General features: G+C 40.9%; 1 protein-coding gene across 1 annotated transcript; it reads right to left on the bottom strand.

The window, feature by feature from the left end:
* Positions 1–2,971: 2,971 nt before the first annotated feature.
* TASL (TLR adaptor interacting with endolysosomal SLC15A4) lies at positions 2,972–12,215 on the bottom strand. Its single transcript, XM_010707394.4, has 2 exons — positions 11,974–12,215; positions 2,972–4,952 (listed from the first exon to the last, which is right to left on the bottom strand). The coding sequence occupies exon 2, from the start codon at positions 4,949–4,951 to the stop codon at positions 4,082–4,084; it is 870 nt and encodes a 289-aa protein (XP_010705696.2). The 5' UTR covers position 4,952; positions 11,974–12,215; the 3' UTR covers positions 2,972–4,081.
* Positions 12,216–15,212: the final 2,997 nt, after the last annotated feature.

Raw genomic sequence — 15,212 nt, 5'->3', positions numbered from 1 at the left:
CAGTGCCTCAGTACCAAAACTGGTTGTGGTCTGGGAAGAAATGCAAGCTGTTCATAGTGAGAAAAACAAGGAATCTTTGGTGTCTTTTTTAAAGAAGTCAGGAACAGATGTTTCTAGATGCAGTTTGGTATTTCTCATCTGTGAATCAGCAAAAATAAATCTTCCCGAGGCTGAGCTGTCACTCCCTCCTACAGCACCTGAGTCACTTCACTCCCCCAGAGATGGATGCATGAGCAGCAACCACTTTTTAAACTCCACTATGTACACTCTGATACTCAGCACTTAATTCACAGTGATTTGTGATTGCCTAGATTCTCTCAGGGTCAGCTGCTGGCCTCATCAGCGCTGATTTTTGAAAAAATGTCTTTTGATAGTCTATCTTCTTCCTACCTGTTAGACTATGCTTTTACTAATAATATATTCTAGGGTCATATAATTGAATAATCAAAGCATTGCTTGAACTTTTCAGACCTAAAAGAAATCTGCTATGCTTTTTCAATATGACTTTACTAATGCAAAACTGACTGCTCCACAGATCAGGTTTTTTTCTCAAATTGTACTGCTTTAGTCAAGCATTGCGCTTCTGGAATGACACTTCAGCCTGCTTTTGCTAAACAGGTCAATAACACCTCGAGATTAATTGGTTTAAAGTGCCAGCACAGGCAGCCCCTAACCTCTGTTTGTTAAAACAGGTGATCCTATTGCTGCTAAGTTTGCCTTTAATGCTTCATATGCTTCTTTCTTTTGATGAGCAGTGTTTATCTAGAAATGATTAGAAATTTGCTACCTACTACTAGAACGGTAGTGTTTAAATATCTACCACTTGATTTTATTGTTGATTTGGTAGGTTTTTTTCCTGTTCTACTCCTAGCTTCCAGAGAAGATCTAATTTTAGGAAAATGAGTTTGTGTTCAAACATGAAAAATGTTGAACTGCATCAACAGAAGTTACCTAAGTCCTCCTACTTTCAGTGCAGCAATAGGGAAGCGTGGCTGCAGAGCTGCTGTGGGACTACGCCAACCACCATAGACAAGGCTGCATAGCAGGAGGAGGAGGAGAGGGAGGGAGGGAGAGAGGCCCCAGAGAACCCCTGAGGGCATCTGGCATGGAGTGTAGGAGTATGTGGTCCGAGGTGGTATCCTCGGACTCCGAGGGCGCAATTGCACTATATATCAGCAATAAAACTTCTAAATGCTAAGAGTCATGTTACCAGCAATGAATAACCTGTTCTGTAAAAAATGCCGGAGGAAGCTTCTAGAATATGCTGAAGGTGGTTATAAACTATCCTTCTGAGATGAATTTCTTCACAGTTGGTCAATTATTGAAATCTTTGTTACTTCTTTTTGCCATCTCAGGTGGCCTTAGTCACTTAGTCCTACTGCTGGGAAGTACCACGAGGCCAGACTATGTGCTCTCCTTTCAAACCACACTCCCCAGCCGCTGGGACTCCACCAGCACTGTGATAAGCCTGTGTCCAGAAATGATGTGCCCCTGGCTAAAAATTGATCATTTAACAGAGCTACTAAAAGAATTGGGATCTCTCTCTTTAAACATTTGACCCTGAGGCAGAAGAGGGGAGGGAGTGAAGCAGAAGGAGAGAGAAGATGGTAATCGCTTTAGATAACAACCTGAGTCATGTTAATAGCAGCCTAATTGCTATCCAAGGGCTTTTAGCAGGAAACGAGCACACCTAGAGATGCACTCATGCAGAGAAATATTAGTTTTAAATGGAAGGACAACAGACATTGAAATGAACTTTCATCTGAGCACAATGGAAAGTAAGAAATATTTGTTTGCTTATGCAAAAATCACCTTATGTCCAAGAGCTACTTGCTATTGTGGATGGTGTATAATTCATGTGAGAAACAGATACATGCCAGGGCTCAAAGTGAAATGGGGATTTATTCTTAGGCAGAAGAAAAGAAAATAGTCATGTTTTGGGAAGAAGTGGTTGAATGCTCTCTTTCCAGAATAAATCAGTTTCCTCGATGATTTTCACTGTTCCATGAATAAAATTCACAGATATCAGTTCAGAAACACGAAGAAGGACCTTTATGTGAAAGCAGGTGTAATCATACTAAGCAATTTGCTTAGGAGAAAGCTCCATATGAACAAGATGATTTGCCATTGATTGATCAATCCCATGTAAGTATCCAGCGTGCCCTCTGAATGCAGCAGCATTACTGTCTTACTTACACCGAAGATCTGTCTGCACTACTTTGAAGTGCACTGCAGAAGTAGCTCTTTCCTCATAATACCCAGCTCCAAACCTGACTGCAGCACTCTGAAACAGCAGCTTAAGGGTCAGCCCAGTAAATGAGACGTTTCCACAACAGTCTGTGGGCAAGCTGCTCGGCCCCTGTTCCCCAGGTGCTGTTACTATTTCCTAAATCTGTTCTCAGAATGGAGGCTGTGGCAAACAGATGTTTCCTGTAGCTCTCAGTCACATCCCTGCTAGTTAGGAGAATCAAGACCTTCTGAGTCATAGATGATAAAATGCCACTTTGTTCACACAGTATGTGCTGTATACAGTGAATCAAGTTGAACTTGAGAATCAAATATGGCCTCTGAGGTGTCAGGTGTATATGTGTAACATTACTTTGGACGTTTCCCTTCAAAATATCATTTTCCTATTTGTAACTTGCATTTGGTCAATTTCTAGAAATATTGTAAGCCAGAGATTATCCATCTTGTATTGCTGAATAATGGTATTGGGGTAGGCTGCTATGGCAACAGATTCACACATGAAATGCTCATACAGTAACAGCTTTTTGGATACCCCTTCAGCGTACAAGCAGGAAAGTATACTGAGCAATCCCAGTAACCTCTGGGAAGAGAGCAGCTATAAAATAAACTGAGATTTTTACTACACTACATTGTTTTGAAATACACATAAATGCATGCTTCACATTTAAAAAAAAAAAAAAAAAAAGGACACAGAGGCCAAAACAACAGAATTGAATCGCTGACATAAAAATATCTGATGAATATTTATTATAAATTAGTATTTACATTATACTTACACTTGGAAATTCAGCCAATCATGGACTGGCATTGTGAGTGTGTTTACATATCAAATCAGGTAACTATCCTTGTCCATAAGGCAGCAAATTACTATTTTCTTCTTCTGAAGAACTGAAGTTTTACAGAAAAGGACCTTTCTATTAAAAATATATTAGGGTCAGGTGACCTTGACCAAGGCTCAAAGGAATTGTTCACTGAGGCTTTGACTTAGCCTTTATTTTTCAATTTGGAATTCTCTTAAAAAGAGGTGAAGATGAAGTAGAATTCATTTTATTATCACCACTATCCCCATGTAGCCACTCCACAGATGCAGGCCTGCAGGCTGTTGACCAATATGGAATCTGTCTGGCGTAGACACAGGTCACCAGCATCCACCGTAGGAGTTCAGTTCATACACTCAAATGTACAGCTACACTTGCATGCTCCCACTGATGTTGTCTGTCTGGAAAGAGTTTTTGCTTGCAGAAATGTTTTAATAGGAAGACACCACTGGAATAATTAGAGTTAGTATAGAATAAACTCTGAAGTGTCTATCACTTGATAACATTAGGAACAAATGATAAAAACACATGAAGGGGTGACATAAGTGAAGCTGTTTAGGGCAGGAGGTGGGTCAGACTGAATTCTCTATTTCTGTGGCTCTGCAATCCCCGTGCTTTCAGTGCTGTAAGTAATAGCTTCTTGCAGGCCCTCAGGCAGTAAGGCAGATTTCAGGGAAGGAAAATTGAAATGAGATGTCAGGCAAAGGGGAGTAAGGAGAACACCTGGAAGAGAAATTTTTCTACCAAAATATTTTTAATGTCCATGGCTCATTGAAATAAGTCTTTGGGAATATTTCCCTTTTTTTTTTTTTTTTTTTTTTTTTTTTAAACTATAAATCATCTGGCACGTGATAGAGGGACATCTGTGCAGTACAGATATTTTTACTTAATATGCTGGAAGGTTTAACCGGTAGACAGTAAATAAATTCTTATGAAGCAGAACGATATCTTAAAAGAAAAAAATAACAATTGAGTTTTCAAAACGTAAGAGCTTTCTAGCTGCAGACATTCTAGTACTATGCATTAGTGTTGCTATATTGGGAAATATGCAGACTGGGCGTGCTGATTTCTGAGAATATTTGTTCACTGGCTATTTGCAAGAAGCGGCTGATGACAATGTCTTTGGCCTTGGTGGTCTCCATTTTCCTCTCTCGTGATATCTGTGTGCTGATTTGGTCTACATTAGTCATGATGAGTTCTGAGGCCAGGATCTGTGTGGGGGATGCCCTGTTGGCTGTGCTGTCCATGATGTACTGCTTGTACAGCTCCATTAGCTTCTGCTCCAGGTAGTCGTTGAGAGCCGAGTCAGAGAGGGGCTGCTGGTGTGGCACCAAGCTTGCCACACGCCAGCATGATGAGAAGCCTTGAGCCTGCTTGTGGCCTGTCTCGCTGGGGGGGACCCGCACGGACTCCATAGGTGGAGGAATCTCTGAGGACTCCAGGAAAGGGCCTATGCCACTGTCACAGGTAAAATCGGTTGCCACTGAGCTAATAGGAACTACGCAGTCCCCAGCTATGTGCAAATCATTGTAGTTCTTGCAAATGCTTTTGCAGGAGGATGGAACCAGGTAGGTGTCTCTTCTTGCCAGCCCTTCACAGACATCCATAGCTGGAGATGCCTGCCCTTCAGGCAGTGGGTGCTGCAAGGGCTGTTGGAGTTTGTCTTTCTGCCTTCTGCTACGTTTGCTACCTCTGGAGTGAATGGAAGAAATGAATTTGCCAGCAGATCTGCATCTCTGAAGGAGGCTTTTTCCTTGTGCTTCATCCCTGGAGGAACAATTAATGGACCTCATTTCATACACCACTTCGTCCACTGTTTGGTTGGTGCAGAGCTCAGAGTCTTCACAGAGGTAGGCAATTCTGTAAAGGTAACCTTCTGACAGCATCCTTCAAGAAAGCAAAGGAACCACCAGCAGACAGAAAAATGACAAGAAATCATTAGTTCATTACCAAGGCATTGAGTGGTGACTATACTCACAGTTCTGTTACTAGCAACAGAGATATCTTTCGAATTTGGGCATTAACAAGCATCTGTCTTTCTGGGAGATGTAGTGAAATAATCAATTTGTTTCCCTACTCTGATGTTAACTCTATCACGTCTAAGTATATTCTGTATAACATAGCATGTGGTACAGAATCATAGAATCACAAGGTTGGGAAGGACCTACAAGATCATCTAGTCCAACTGTCCTCCCATTACCCTTGCTACCACAAGCTACTAAATCATATCTCGTAGCTCCTCATCCAGATGCCTCTTGAACACTGCCAGGGACGGCGACTTCACCACCTCCCTGGACAGGCCATTCCAGTGCCTGACCACTCTCTGAGAGAAAAAGTTCTTCCTTATGTCTAATCTAAACCTCCTCTGGCACAACTTGTGGCCATTTCCTCAGGTCCTGTTTGTTGCCTGGGAGAAGAGGCCAAACCCCTCCTCATCACCCCTCCTCCCTTCAGACAATTGTAGAGTACAATGAGGTCTCCTCTGAGCCTCCTCTTCTCCTGACTAAACAATCCCAGCTCCCTCAGCCGCTCCTCATAAGACTTGTGCTCCAGACCGCTCATAAGTTTTGTGGCCATTCTTTGGACACATTCCAGGGCCTCAGTGTCTTTCTTGGAGGGGCCTGTATGGATAATCCATCCAAAGACAAGTGAGTTGGGAAGAGAGGAACAAGTGGTTTGTTGCAGTAATAATAACTGCTGGAATAGTTCATGCTTAAATATGTATATTTTTGCTCATGATTTCAGTTCAGAAGCCAAGGGTTTTCCCCAACTTTTCCAAATGCTTTGAAGCAACTTCTACTGTGTGTGATTTGTCACCTGTTTCTGAACTATGTTAATTTTAGACTCATATTTAGAGTGTAATTCTGTCTTTTCCATACTGATCAATGACTGCAAGTGTGGTACCCTTTTCACTAAAAATTCTCAGATTGTGAAATTAGCATGTACTACTTTTGCATGAGAAACCTATATAGGCTTGAGCAGTGGGCCCAAGAGAACAGCAGGAGATTCAACAAAGCCAAATCTTGCACCTGGATTGTGGCGACTTCCACTGTCAGTACATGTTGGGGGATGAAAGGATGGATCACAGACCTGTCAGAAAGGACCTGGGAGTCCTGGTGGATGGCAAGTTGGACCAGCAGTGTGCCCTCACAGCTCAGAAAGACAACTGTATTCCGGACTGCGTCAAAAGAAGCAGGTCAGGGAGGTGATCCTGCCCCTCTACTCTGCACTGGTGAGGCTTCACCTGGAGTACTGCATCCAGATGTGGAGTCCTCAGTACAGGAGAGACATTAACCTGTTGGAGTGCACCCAGAGCAGAGCCACAAAAATGATCCAAGGGATGGAACAACTCTTGTATGAGGTCAGTCTGAGAGAGCTGGAGCTGTTCACCCTGGAGATGAGAAGGCTCCGGGAAGGGAAGACCTGTTAGTGGCCCTTCATTATCTAAAGGAGGGCTGTAAGAAGGAAGGGGACAGACTATTTATGAGGGTCTGTGGTGATAGACAAGGGGAATAATTTTGAACTAAGAGAGGAAAGATTTAGACTGGATATAAGGAAAAACTCTGTTTTGTTGTTTTTTTTTTACAGTGAGGATGGTGAGGCATTGAAACAGGTTGCTTAGAGAGGTAGTCGATGCCCTATCCCTGGAGACATTCAAGGCCAGGCTGGAGGCAGCTCTGAGCAACCTGATGTAGCTGTAAGTGTCCCTGTTCATTGCAGGAGGTTTGGACTAGATGACCTTTTTTTGATCCCTTCCAACACAAACAATTTCATGATTCCATGATAAGCTGGATGGAATTGTCTGTAGTTTTTAGACATTAAAATGTCAGTGGCATAAGCAAGGCTTTTCAGAGGCATGCATTCATAAGCTCTGAAATCATCTTTTTGGTTCTTGCAGTCACTGATCCTCTCCAGGTACTGGAACTGGTAGCTCAGTCTCAAAATCTGTGTAGACGTTGTCAATGACAAATAAGATTCACTAGCAGGAACAGAAATGTCTCTGCATGTCACCAAATGTTCTGCCCAAGTCTAAGCACTTCCACTGTCATATAATTGTTGTTAAATCCACTTTTGTGTCTTTTATTTAAACAGATGTCAAGGAAATGATTCACAGGAAAGATGTCATAAAGAAATTGTGTGGTCCAGCAAAGAAAACATAAATCTTAGTTACATAGATAGATTTTTCCTTAGTACAAAATATCTTGTGATAGAGAAGCAAACAGATTGTGTAAACAGTGATTACTTCTTTCACTTACTGCTCAGTCCATTCATATCATTTTAATCCTTATGGGTATTGTCTGTGCAGCATTTGAGCATATGTCCCAGTTACTTGTCAAAACACCTGCTGTGAAGGAGCACTATACCTCACACTGTGAGTGGGGAGGTGGGATCTCTCTGGCACATGCCATACTACTCCATGCTGTTGTTGACAGATTCATTTACAAGAGTGAAAAGATTTTCATTTCTTAGTCAGACTTTTGTGCTACAGTTGCTAGTGCCAAATGCTGTAGTAGTAATAAATGTTGGCTAAATCCTGACTATGGACTTTATGCAGATGTTGGCAAGAAAACAGCTTGATACTTTCCCCAGAAGGGAAATAAATCATTTCCACATTATGAAGAAGGCAGCTGGAAGAAAAATAAACTTCCCTCAGAAGGAAATATTTGTGAAAATTAAATGTATCCAGACACTTTGGTGACACTGGAGCCCCTCTGCTGCTGCAAGTTGTGTGAGATTTCCCACTGACAGGTGACATTTAGTGAAATATAGTCTATTTACATGAGAGGCAAAAAAAGAACACACATATTTGGGGCTTGGCATTCCTTGGGGTACCTTGCTGTTGCCTTGCTTTAGATTTTGTGGGTGTGGGTGAAGTACCACCACAGAGATCTTACCCAATTGCTTGAGTTGCTCAGGTTGTAAGCCCCCCTACCTCTTCTCCTTCTCCTTGTGCAGTGCAAAGTCTGTTCCCTTCCCTTGCTTACCATGGGCCTGAGAAATTTAGTGTCAAATTATCACCAACTTAGGCAATCCTGAACATGAAATTGCTATACAATTATTCCCACACATACTTTTAATGTTGATTTTGAGAAATGAATGAAAATATAACATATGGCCTGTTCACTTTTTAACCAAAAGGCACAAAGCCATGTGTGCTCAGATAGCATGTGACATGTCTGTCTTTCCTACTGCCCAGATGTATCTTTTTTCTGTCATAAGGTGATGCATTAAGGAAATGAAACGGCTGGTTTCATTTCTTCATGCTGCCTTCTGCAGTACTTGTTTTCAGAGGTTTAGAGCACACAGTCTGAGACTGGAGTAATAGCAAATTCAAAAACATTAGGCTCCCATCTTGCTTAGGAATTACATATTTGGCTCTTGGAGTTACCCTTGGAAGGTTGCAACGGCTGTGGCACTCATCTGACAGCACTCGCAGAACTGCTAGGAAATCTAATTGATTCTAATTGATATTTTGATAGGCAGCGTTCAGAGCTCAGTGTTCAGAGCTGGAATGCTAAGTGAGCTATGTGTGCCTCTATGATCCTAATAATATATAGCCATGTCACGTTATTCCATCACTGCTGATGGCTGGGCACTCAGCTGGGTCACCCTTAATTCCTGTACATTATATCAGACAGGGATGACAGTTCTCATTAATTCTGCTTTCTTGTGTCCCTTCCCTTAATCCCCCTTTTGTACTGTACACATGTGTATACGCTAAGATTCCAAGTGCATGGGAGTTGTATCTACTGTCTTTAAATATTTTGAGTTTCATGCTCCTTAAATTTGACATGCACTTCTCTTCTCCTGAAAATAACTGCATGACTTTCATTACACAAGAAAAAACAATCCTGTTTACAATATTGATCTGATGCACTTTGCATATGAGTTGAACAAACAGATATTTCCTTGAGCAGATACTGAATCAGCAGTGGGAGCTATCTGCATCTTACCTAAGCACAGATTGCAGTGGAGGCACAGGGAGAAGGCTGTCTGACTTACGTTTGCTATGTTATCATAGTCTTTATCACTCTCAGAAGCTCTTGAAAAGTCATATTGTCTTTCCTGGGGTTTTTGTTCAGTTCTTCAGAGGAATAAAAGCCTGAAGGCAGGATGAATGTTTAAAGCTATGTGGAGAATATAGCTACTATTTTCTAAGTGGCAGCGAATTTGCTGGAATATAATGCTTGGTGGTGGTGCCACTGTTTGCTTACAGACCTCATATTAGAATCTTAAAGCAAGCGAATAGAATGGGAGTTCTTGGCTTGGACAAGCAAGGAAAGCCTGAGAGGTGTACACAAAGTTATATGATGAATGGTGACCTATATAAAAGCCCTGAGCATGATCAGAAGTTGCTAGGGAGAATGGAAAGAGCATGGTGCCAGCTGGAATCAGAGATCAGTGGGGAAAAGCGCATTCTTGTGCAACACAAAAGGAGAAAATTGTAAGCTCACAGAAGAGAAAAGCCTGTTTTGAAATGGAGTATGTTCAGCTCTCTGAATGAGACTCTTAGCTGTACTGAAGTTGTGTTGTTCATTTCAAGTTATAGCACAGGGTGTAGCTTTAAGTGTAGCTTAGTTAAGCTGTCAGTATTGCGTAAGTAAGTTCTGGCTGACTTACTAGATTGGACTGTAATTAAAGTCTCTGTCTCAGGGGAACCCAAACCCTGTGGATCCATCTTTAGTACATTTTTTCTCAATCTCAACAGACACTTGTACAGTTTATGGAGAAACCACTAGGGATTTGAGATTCACCTCAAACTTCAGCACATGGATGCAAGAGTTCCCCTGGCAAGCAGGATAGACTGGAGCAGAGAGCCTGCATATGCTGCAGGACTCAAAGGTCACCTTCAACCAGCTCCTGGGAAGCCAGCATAAGGAAATCAGGACAGTGAAGAAGGTAGAGAAATTAGCTGTTCATATGGATAGGTGTAGCCTTTCTTTAATGCACAAAACCCAAAGATTTGTAGTGTTTGAACCCTATTTGATAAAGATTATGTCCAGTGCCCAGAGCTGGCTTGGGTAAACAATGGGGGCTGTTCTTTGAGGCTGGAGTTGTCCTACTTTGCCCATAGTAGAAGAGGACTAGCAAAGAGGGGTTTCTACACAAGCACTGGAATGCTACCCCCTGTGCATGTATCTTCCTCTCCCTTCTGCTACAGCAGATGTGGAACCTGCAGGGCTGCACTACAGGGTTCTGTCAGCAACAGCAGCAGTTAGGAGCCAAGCCTCTCATGGCCCCTCCCCACAACTCTCTAGCTCTAGTCCTTTTGTCTTCTCTCAAAAGAAAATTTGAGCCCAGCCCATCTTTACTCACATCTCCATAGTTCAAGAGATGCGGGAAAGCTAGGAGAGCCTCTCCTGCAAGGGATGTATGGGCCACTTTGTAGGGAACATAGTTTGAGAGGATTATAATCCTGTATATTATCTTCCCCAGAGACAGAGTATGCTTTATATGTTTATTGTAATGTTGAATGTTCTTGTTTGACCAATGTCTACCCATTGAACTCCAAGAGCAGCTGGCTTCTCTCACTTAAAAAAAATCCTTTAATATTTGTTTGACTGATGTTTTGTGTGGAGTTTTGCGGGGCAGGCTTCCATAAAAATACAACAAAAACTCTATGGGGTAAACAGAGCTTCTTGAGCTCTTAGATCACTTCCCATCTAATTCTGTTTTATTAGCTGAAGTTCCTTGAAGTCTTGTTCAAGGCAAGCCTAATTCATCACTTTTCACTCTTCCCTTCCTTAATCATCTATACCTACACAAAGATACTTAGGACACTGTCTATTTTATTTGATAGCATTTTACATCTAATACACAAAGCTGTAAGCATTAATACAAACTGAGGCAGGAACAGATCAAGCTCCATATTCATAAGGGCAACTTGACTATACTGTAGTTCTACACTGTGCTGTTCTTCATGGTGGAAGCCATGTCATGTTTCTAGATTTCTGGTTTTTTTTTAATGAGTTGTTGGCTGCTGCTATGACTGAACTATTTGGACTGACATATTTTGTATCTAAGCAGTTGAAGTACAAGGGACTGATAGAGAAGAGAACGCACTTTCTAGAAAAGAAGAGAAAGAATGCTAAAGCATGAAAGACCAAAAATGCGGAAGGATCTTTCCTGGGAGAACAGGGAGGAAACAGTGCATTAACAAGCCTTGAAACATTAATCACATCTGCTGTAGAATGTAAAAAAAGGAGTGCAAAGTGTGCATATTGTGTGTGTGTACGCACATGTCATGCTGTGGATTTGTACTGAACCAGAATATTGGCTGTAAATCAGGAAAACACAAGGACAAAATGTCTTTATTTTGGGCATGGGGTTTTTTTTGTTTGTTAGTTTGTTAGACCCCCAAAAAGTCTCAACATTTTTCTGTGAACATATTTTAATATAAATCCCATTTCATCTGTTATGGTGTCTATTTCTATTTCTAGTCTGCAAATAGTGTATTCCACTTCTAAGATTATTTGGACAGCATGCTACCATGTAAAGAAAGACCAAGAAAAATACCATAATTATGACAAAAGCAATACATCTGATAAGACTCCCTTTAAAGGTATTCTGAAGTACATTATTTTGGTATGACTTTATGACCGTCTTTAGAAAGATCGGAAGATCAATCCATATTTTTTTTACATTCACAGACACAGTCAGTCATGGCTCTGAAGGCAGACAGCACTTCTGAAATGCTCTTATTGCTTCCTAAGGCAGCAGAAATCGCACGTGGATGGTGGCTGGGACTCTGCAAACACACACATGCACTAAGAATAATCAGGAAAAGCATATCTTCATTTTACCAGCTACCGGATGTGATACCACACAAACAAAACCAAGCCACCTTGGTAAGCAAGAGCAATGATTTCAGATCTTTCTATAACAAATAGTATATTTTAGTACTTACCTCTGAAGATCAGCAGCAGATCAGTATGGAGTACTGGTTGTCTTGTCAGTTTAAAGCTTTCTGTCCTACCCTAAAACACAACCTTCTGTTTTATTTCCTTTTCAGATGCACTTCTAAGATGACGTGTTTTACTTCTAATTCTCTATGGTGTAGAAGTATAGAAAGAAAGTCCCTTAGGAGATGAGGGGTTTTTATAACTGACTGAACTTCAATACGCTTGACTTGCTTCCTCTTTTATGTCTAAATGAAACTTTGTTATGAAACTGCGTATAAATAGCTGGTTGCAACACATTCAGCCCATGAAACCGGACTTCTCTTTATTAACTGTTATATAAAACAAGCAAACAAACAAAACCAACAACAAAACCCTAGTGAACTGAACAATTCTAGAAGAGGTACTCATATTTTGGTGATTTGTGGCACACCCGATTTTAACCATTATTTATCATTTTATTTTTAACAGACACATCAAGACAATGTTCAAGAATGTCATACCAAATATACCTGTCAAAGCAGAAATGCACTTCACAGCAGCTCTATTTTATTGTCTTCAGATCTCTGACATCTCAGCTTCCACAAAACAGCACAGCTTAGCTGGTTAGTGAGGCTTTGCTTTTGGAATATCTGCAAACTCTGTCCTGAGGAAGTTAGGCCCAGCATGTTCTCAGTACCTCAGTGCCTGCCACATCCAGGCAGACAGCATCTCTTAGCAAGGGCAGCGTGTTAAAATTCACTGGACAAGTGGAGTTCACTCTCTGAGCTTGAGATGCATGAAGAACAACCAGGTTTTGTGAATGGTGCTGGAGTATTCCTGAAGGGTCAAAGGACATTTACTTTTTGAAGGACGTAATGGCAAGTCCAGTGCATGAGGAATGTATTCCCATCCTCAAAAAAGAGAAACGCTTTAAGTGAGCTGCTCCACCAAAGAGGCTTAGTATAAATCTCTGCTTAGCCTGGGCCTGCTTTGTCAAACAGTTCAGAGGCAGCTAGCTGCCTGCCAGCTGTAGGTGAAATGTCTGTTCAAGAAATAAATGGGGAGCCTTTGAGAGGACCCATATTCCATTGATTTTTCTTAAAATCAGTAGTAGGAATAAGTGCAGAAAATAAATCAATTTTCCTGTTAGTGTATCCAGGCAGGTACGTATGCACCAAGTGCATGCTGTTTTCAGTGAATGCTCTTTCTCCTCTCTTACTTTACACAAATTAGGAGACTGTTCTTATCACAGTTCAGAGGTCTTTCCCTCTTTCCCTTCCATCTCAACTCGTCTTCATTCCTATTTTTTTTTTAAATCTTGAGTGGTCAAATTGCTTTACCTATATCTTTTTCCAAAAGTTATAAATACTGCTGCACTAGTGCATTCCAAATGAAGTACGTTATCGTACAAGTGATCCAATTAACAGCAGAGAGTATGTTGTGGTTTCCTTGAACAGCTATGCACAGGCACATAAGTATACAAGCCCTATTATTTAATCTGTAGTGTATGATTCACAAGTAGCTTGTAAAGTGTCAAAGGGCAATGTTCAGGGTTGGATGGCCTCTTCTTATTGACAATGCGTGTGAAGAAGTCAGATTTTTTCTTCTTTTTTGAAAGATAATTCAGATATAGACAATTGTGAACAAAAATAAACAAACAACCAAAATCTAAATGTCACCTGCTTTATTTACACCTCTCTAGCTTCAAAAAAGGAGGATAAAAGGCGATCCACAATGTACAGACAGATTGATAGACAGATACTTACTGAGACTGAAGTACACAGTAAATACTGTCAAACATCGGAGCATTTCAGTCAGCAGCAGAGAACAGCTTGAAATTGCATTGTGCTGTTCAGAAAGCAAACTGTACCTATTCTTTGAGCAGTGGAGCTTATTATTTCCCATCTCAGCAGCCAACTTGACTGAATGGGCTATCAGCAGCTATACCTGTTGTGCTTGCACCTTGCAGAGTCCGCTGTGGTCATTTTTTAAGCTTTCTAGGGTGCAAAGACATCAGTCAGTTCTGGTCTTTCCATAGAATTTGTGTTGTGGTTGGACTAGTCCATTTTTTAAAAAGTCAGTTTGCACAGAGGAAATTTAGCTGTGCCTTTTATTTTCCTGCATTTTTCCTCATGATACATTCTTTCTTTATAAGTCTTTAGAGTTTCAAATTACCCAAATAAAATGTGAAGATTTGCAGGTGCTCTTTTTTCAGTTTTGTTTAATGCTTTGCATACTCTGAAAACTTCTTTAAATGCTCAAAACCATATAAATATTTTCTGAAAACAAGGTGAAAAAGATACCTTCATTATCATTCTTTGTTCGTAAATCTCAGTGCATTTAGCAAACGTACTTCTGGCTGTAAATAAATTAAAGAGCTGTTCTAGATCACTACACTTAAACGCTACTGCAGAATAAAAAAAGCTTAAATCTGTATCTCAATTCCATAATGACAGATAATTTCCTATTGCAGGAACACCAGCTTCTTGGACACATTGTATTACAATGCATTCTTTGCTTCACAGGTCTAACATGGTTACTCCTATCTGCTCACTTAATTAAGTAGTTATATTCTATGTATCAGACAGAAAGGCGTCAGATTCCTCGTAAGACATATCAGTAGGTCTAGGAGGAACCTCTTTGTCTGCTTGGGATGTATTTCCACTTTTTATTCAATATATGATATTTATTTTGTACAGCGCAGTGTCTGAAGTGGAGACTCCAGCAGCCAACAACATAGTTCTAGAAGAGGATGCTGACATTGTTTTGCCAATGTTACCAGAGCAGGGTGCAGCCTGCCATTCTCTCCTCTCCTTGGCTTTCTTCTCCCAAGAACCTTTTTCTGACATTCTGCCTTTGGGTGAGCTCTCCATTCCCTTCTCAGCAGGTCTCCAAATTTAATAAGCTTAACCTTCAGCAATTCCCAGCTGTAGAGAGGAGCAGCTTGTTTCATCTGCTGTGCCTTGAGGACAAGGAATACCATTCATCTCCACAGGACCAGCTCACTGCAGTATCTACAGTGAGCTGCTGATTTCTTCATGGCTTTCCACTGATCAGATTTCCTCTGTGACTGGATGGACTCTTTCATAAACCAAGAGTAGCTGTGTAATTCCAAAATAAGAACTAGTTAATTATAAAACTTCCATGCTATATCCAATGGCAACAGAAATAGGCTGTAACACTGCCTAGCTGTACAAGAGCCTATCACATGATACACATTCTAATTTTGTATTGATTCTTTTAGTTTTATTGAGTCTTTAGTTTT

The sequence above is a fragment of the Meleagris gallopavo genome, chromosome 1, assembly GCF_905368555.1.
Source record: "Meleagris gallopavo chromosome 1, MGAL_WU_HG_1.1, whole genome shotgun sequence".
NCBI lineage: Eukaryota > Metazoa > Chordata > Aves > Galliformes > Phasianidae > Meleagris > Meleagris gallopavo.
Note: the sequence above shows the minus strand (reverse complement) of the source record. Positions and strands in the feature narration are given on the sequence as shown.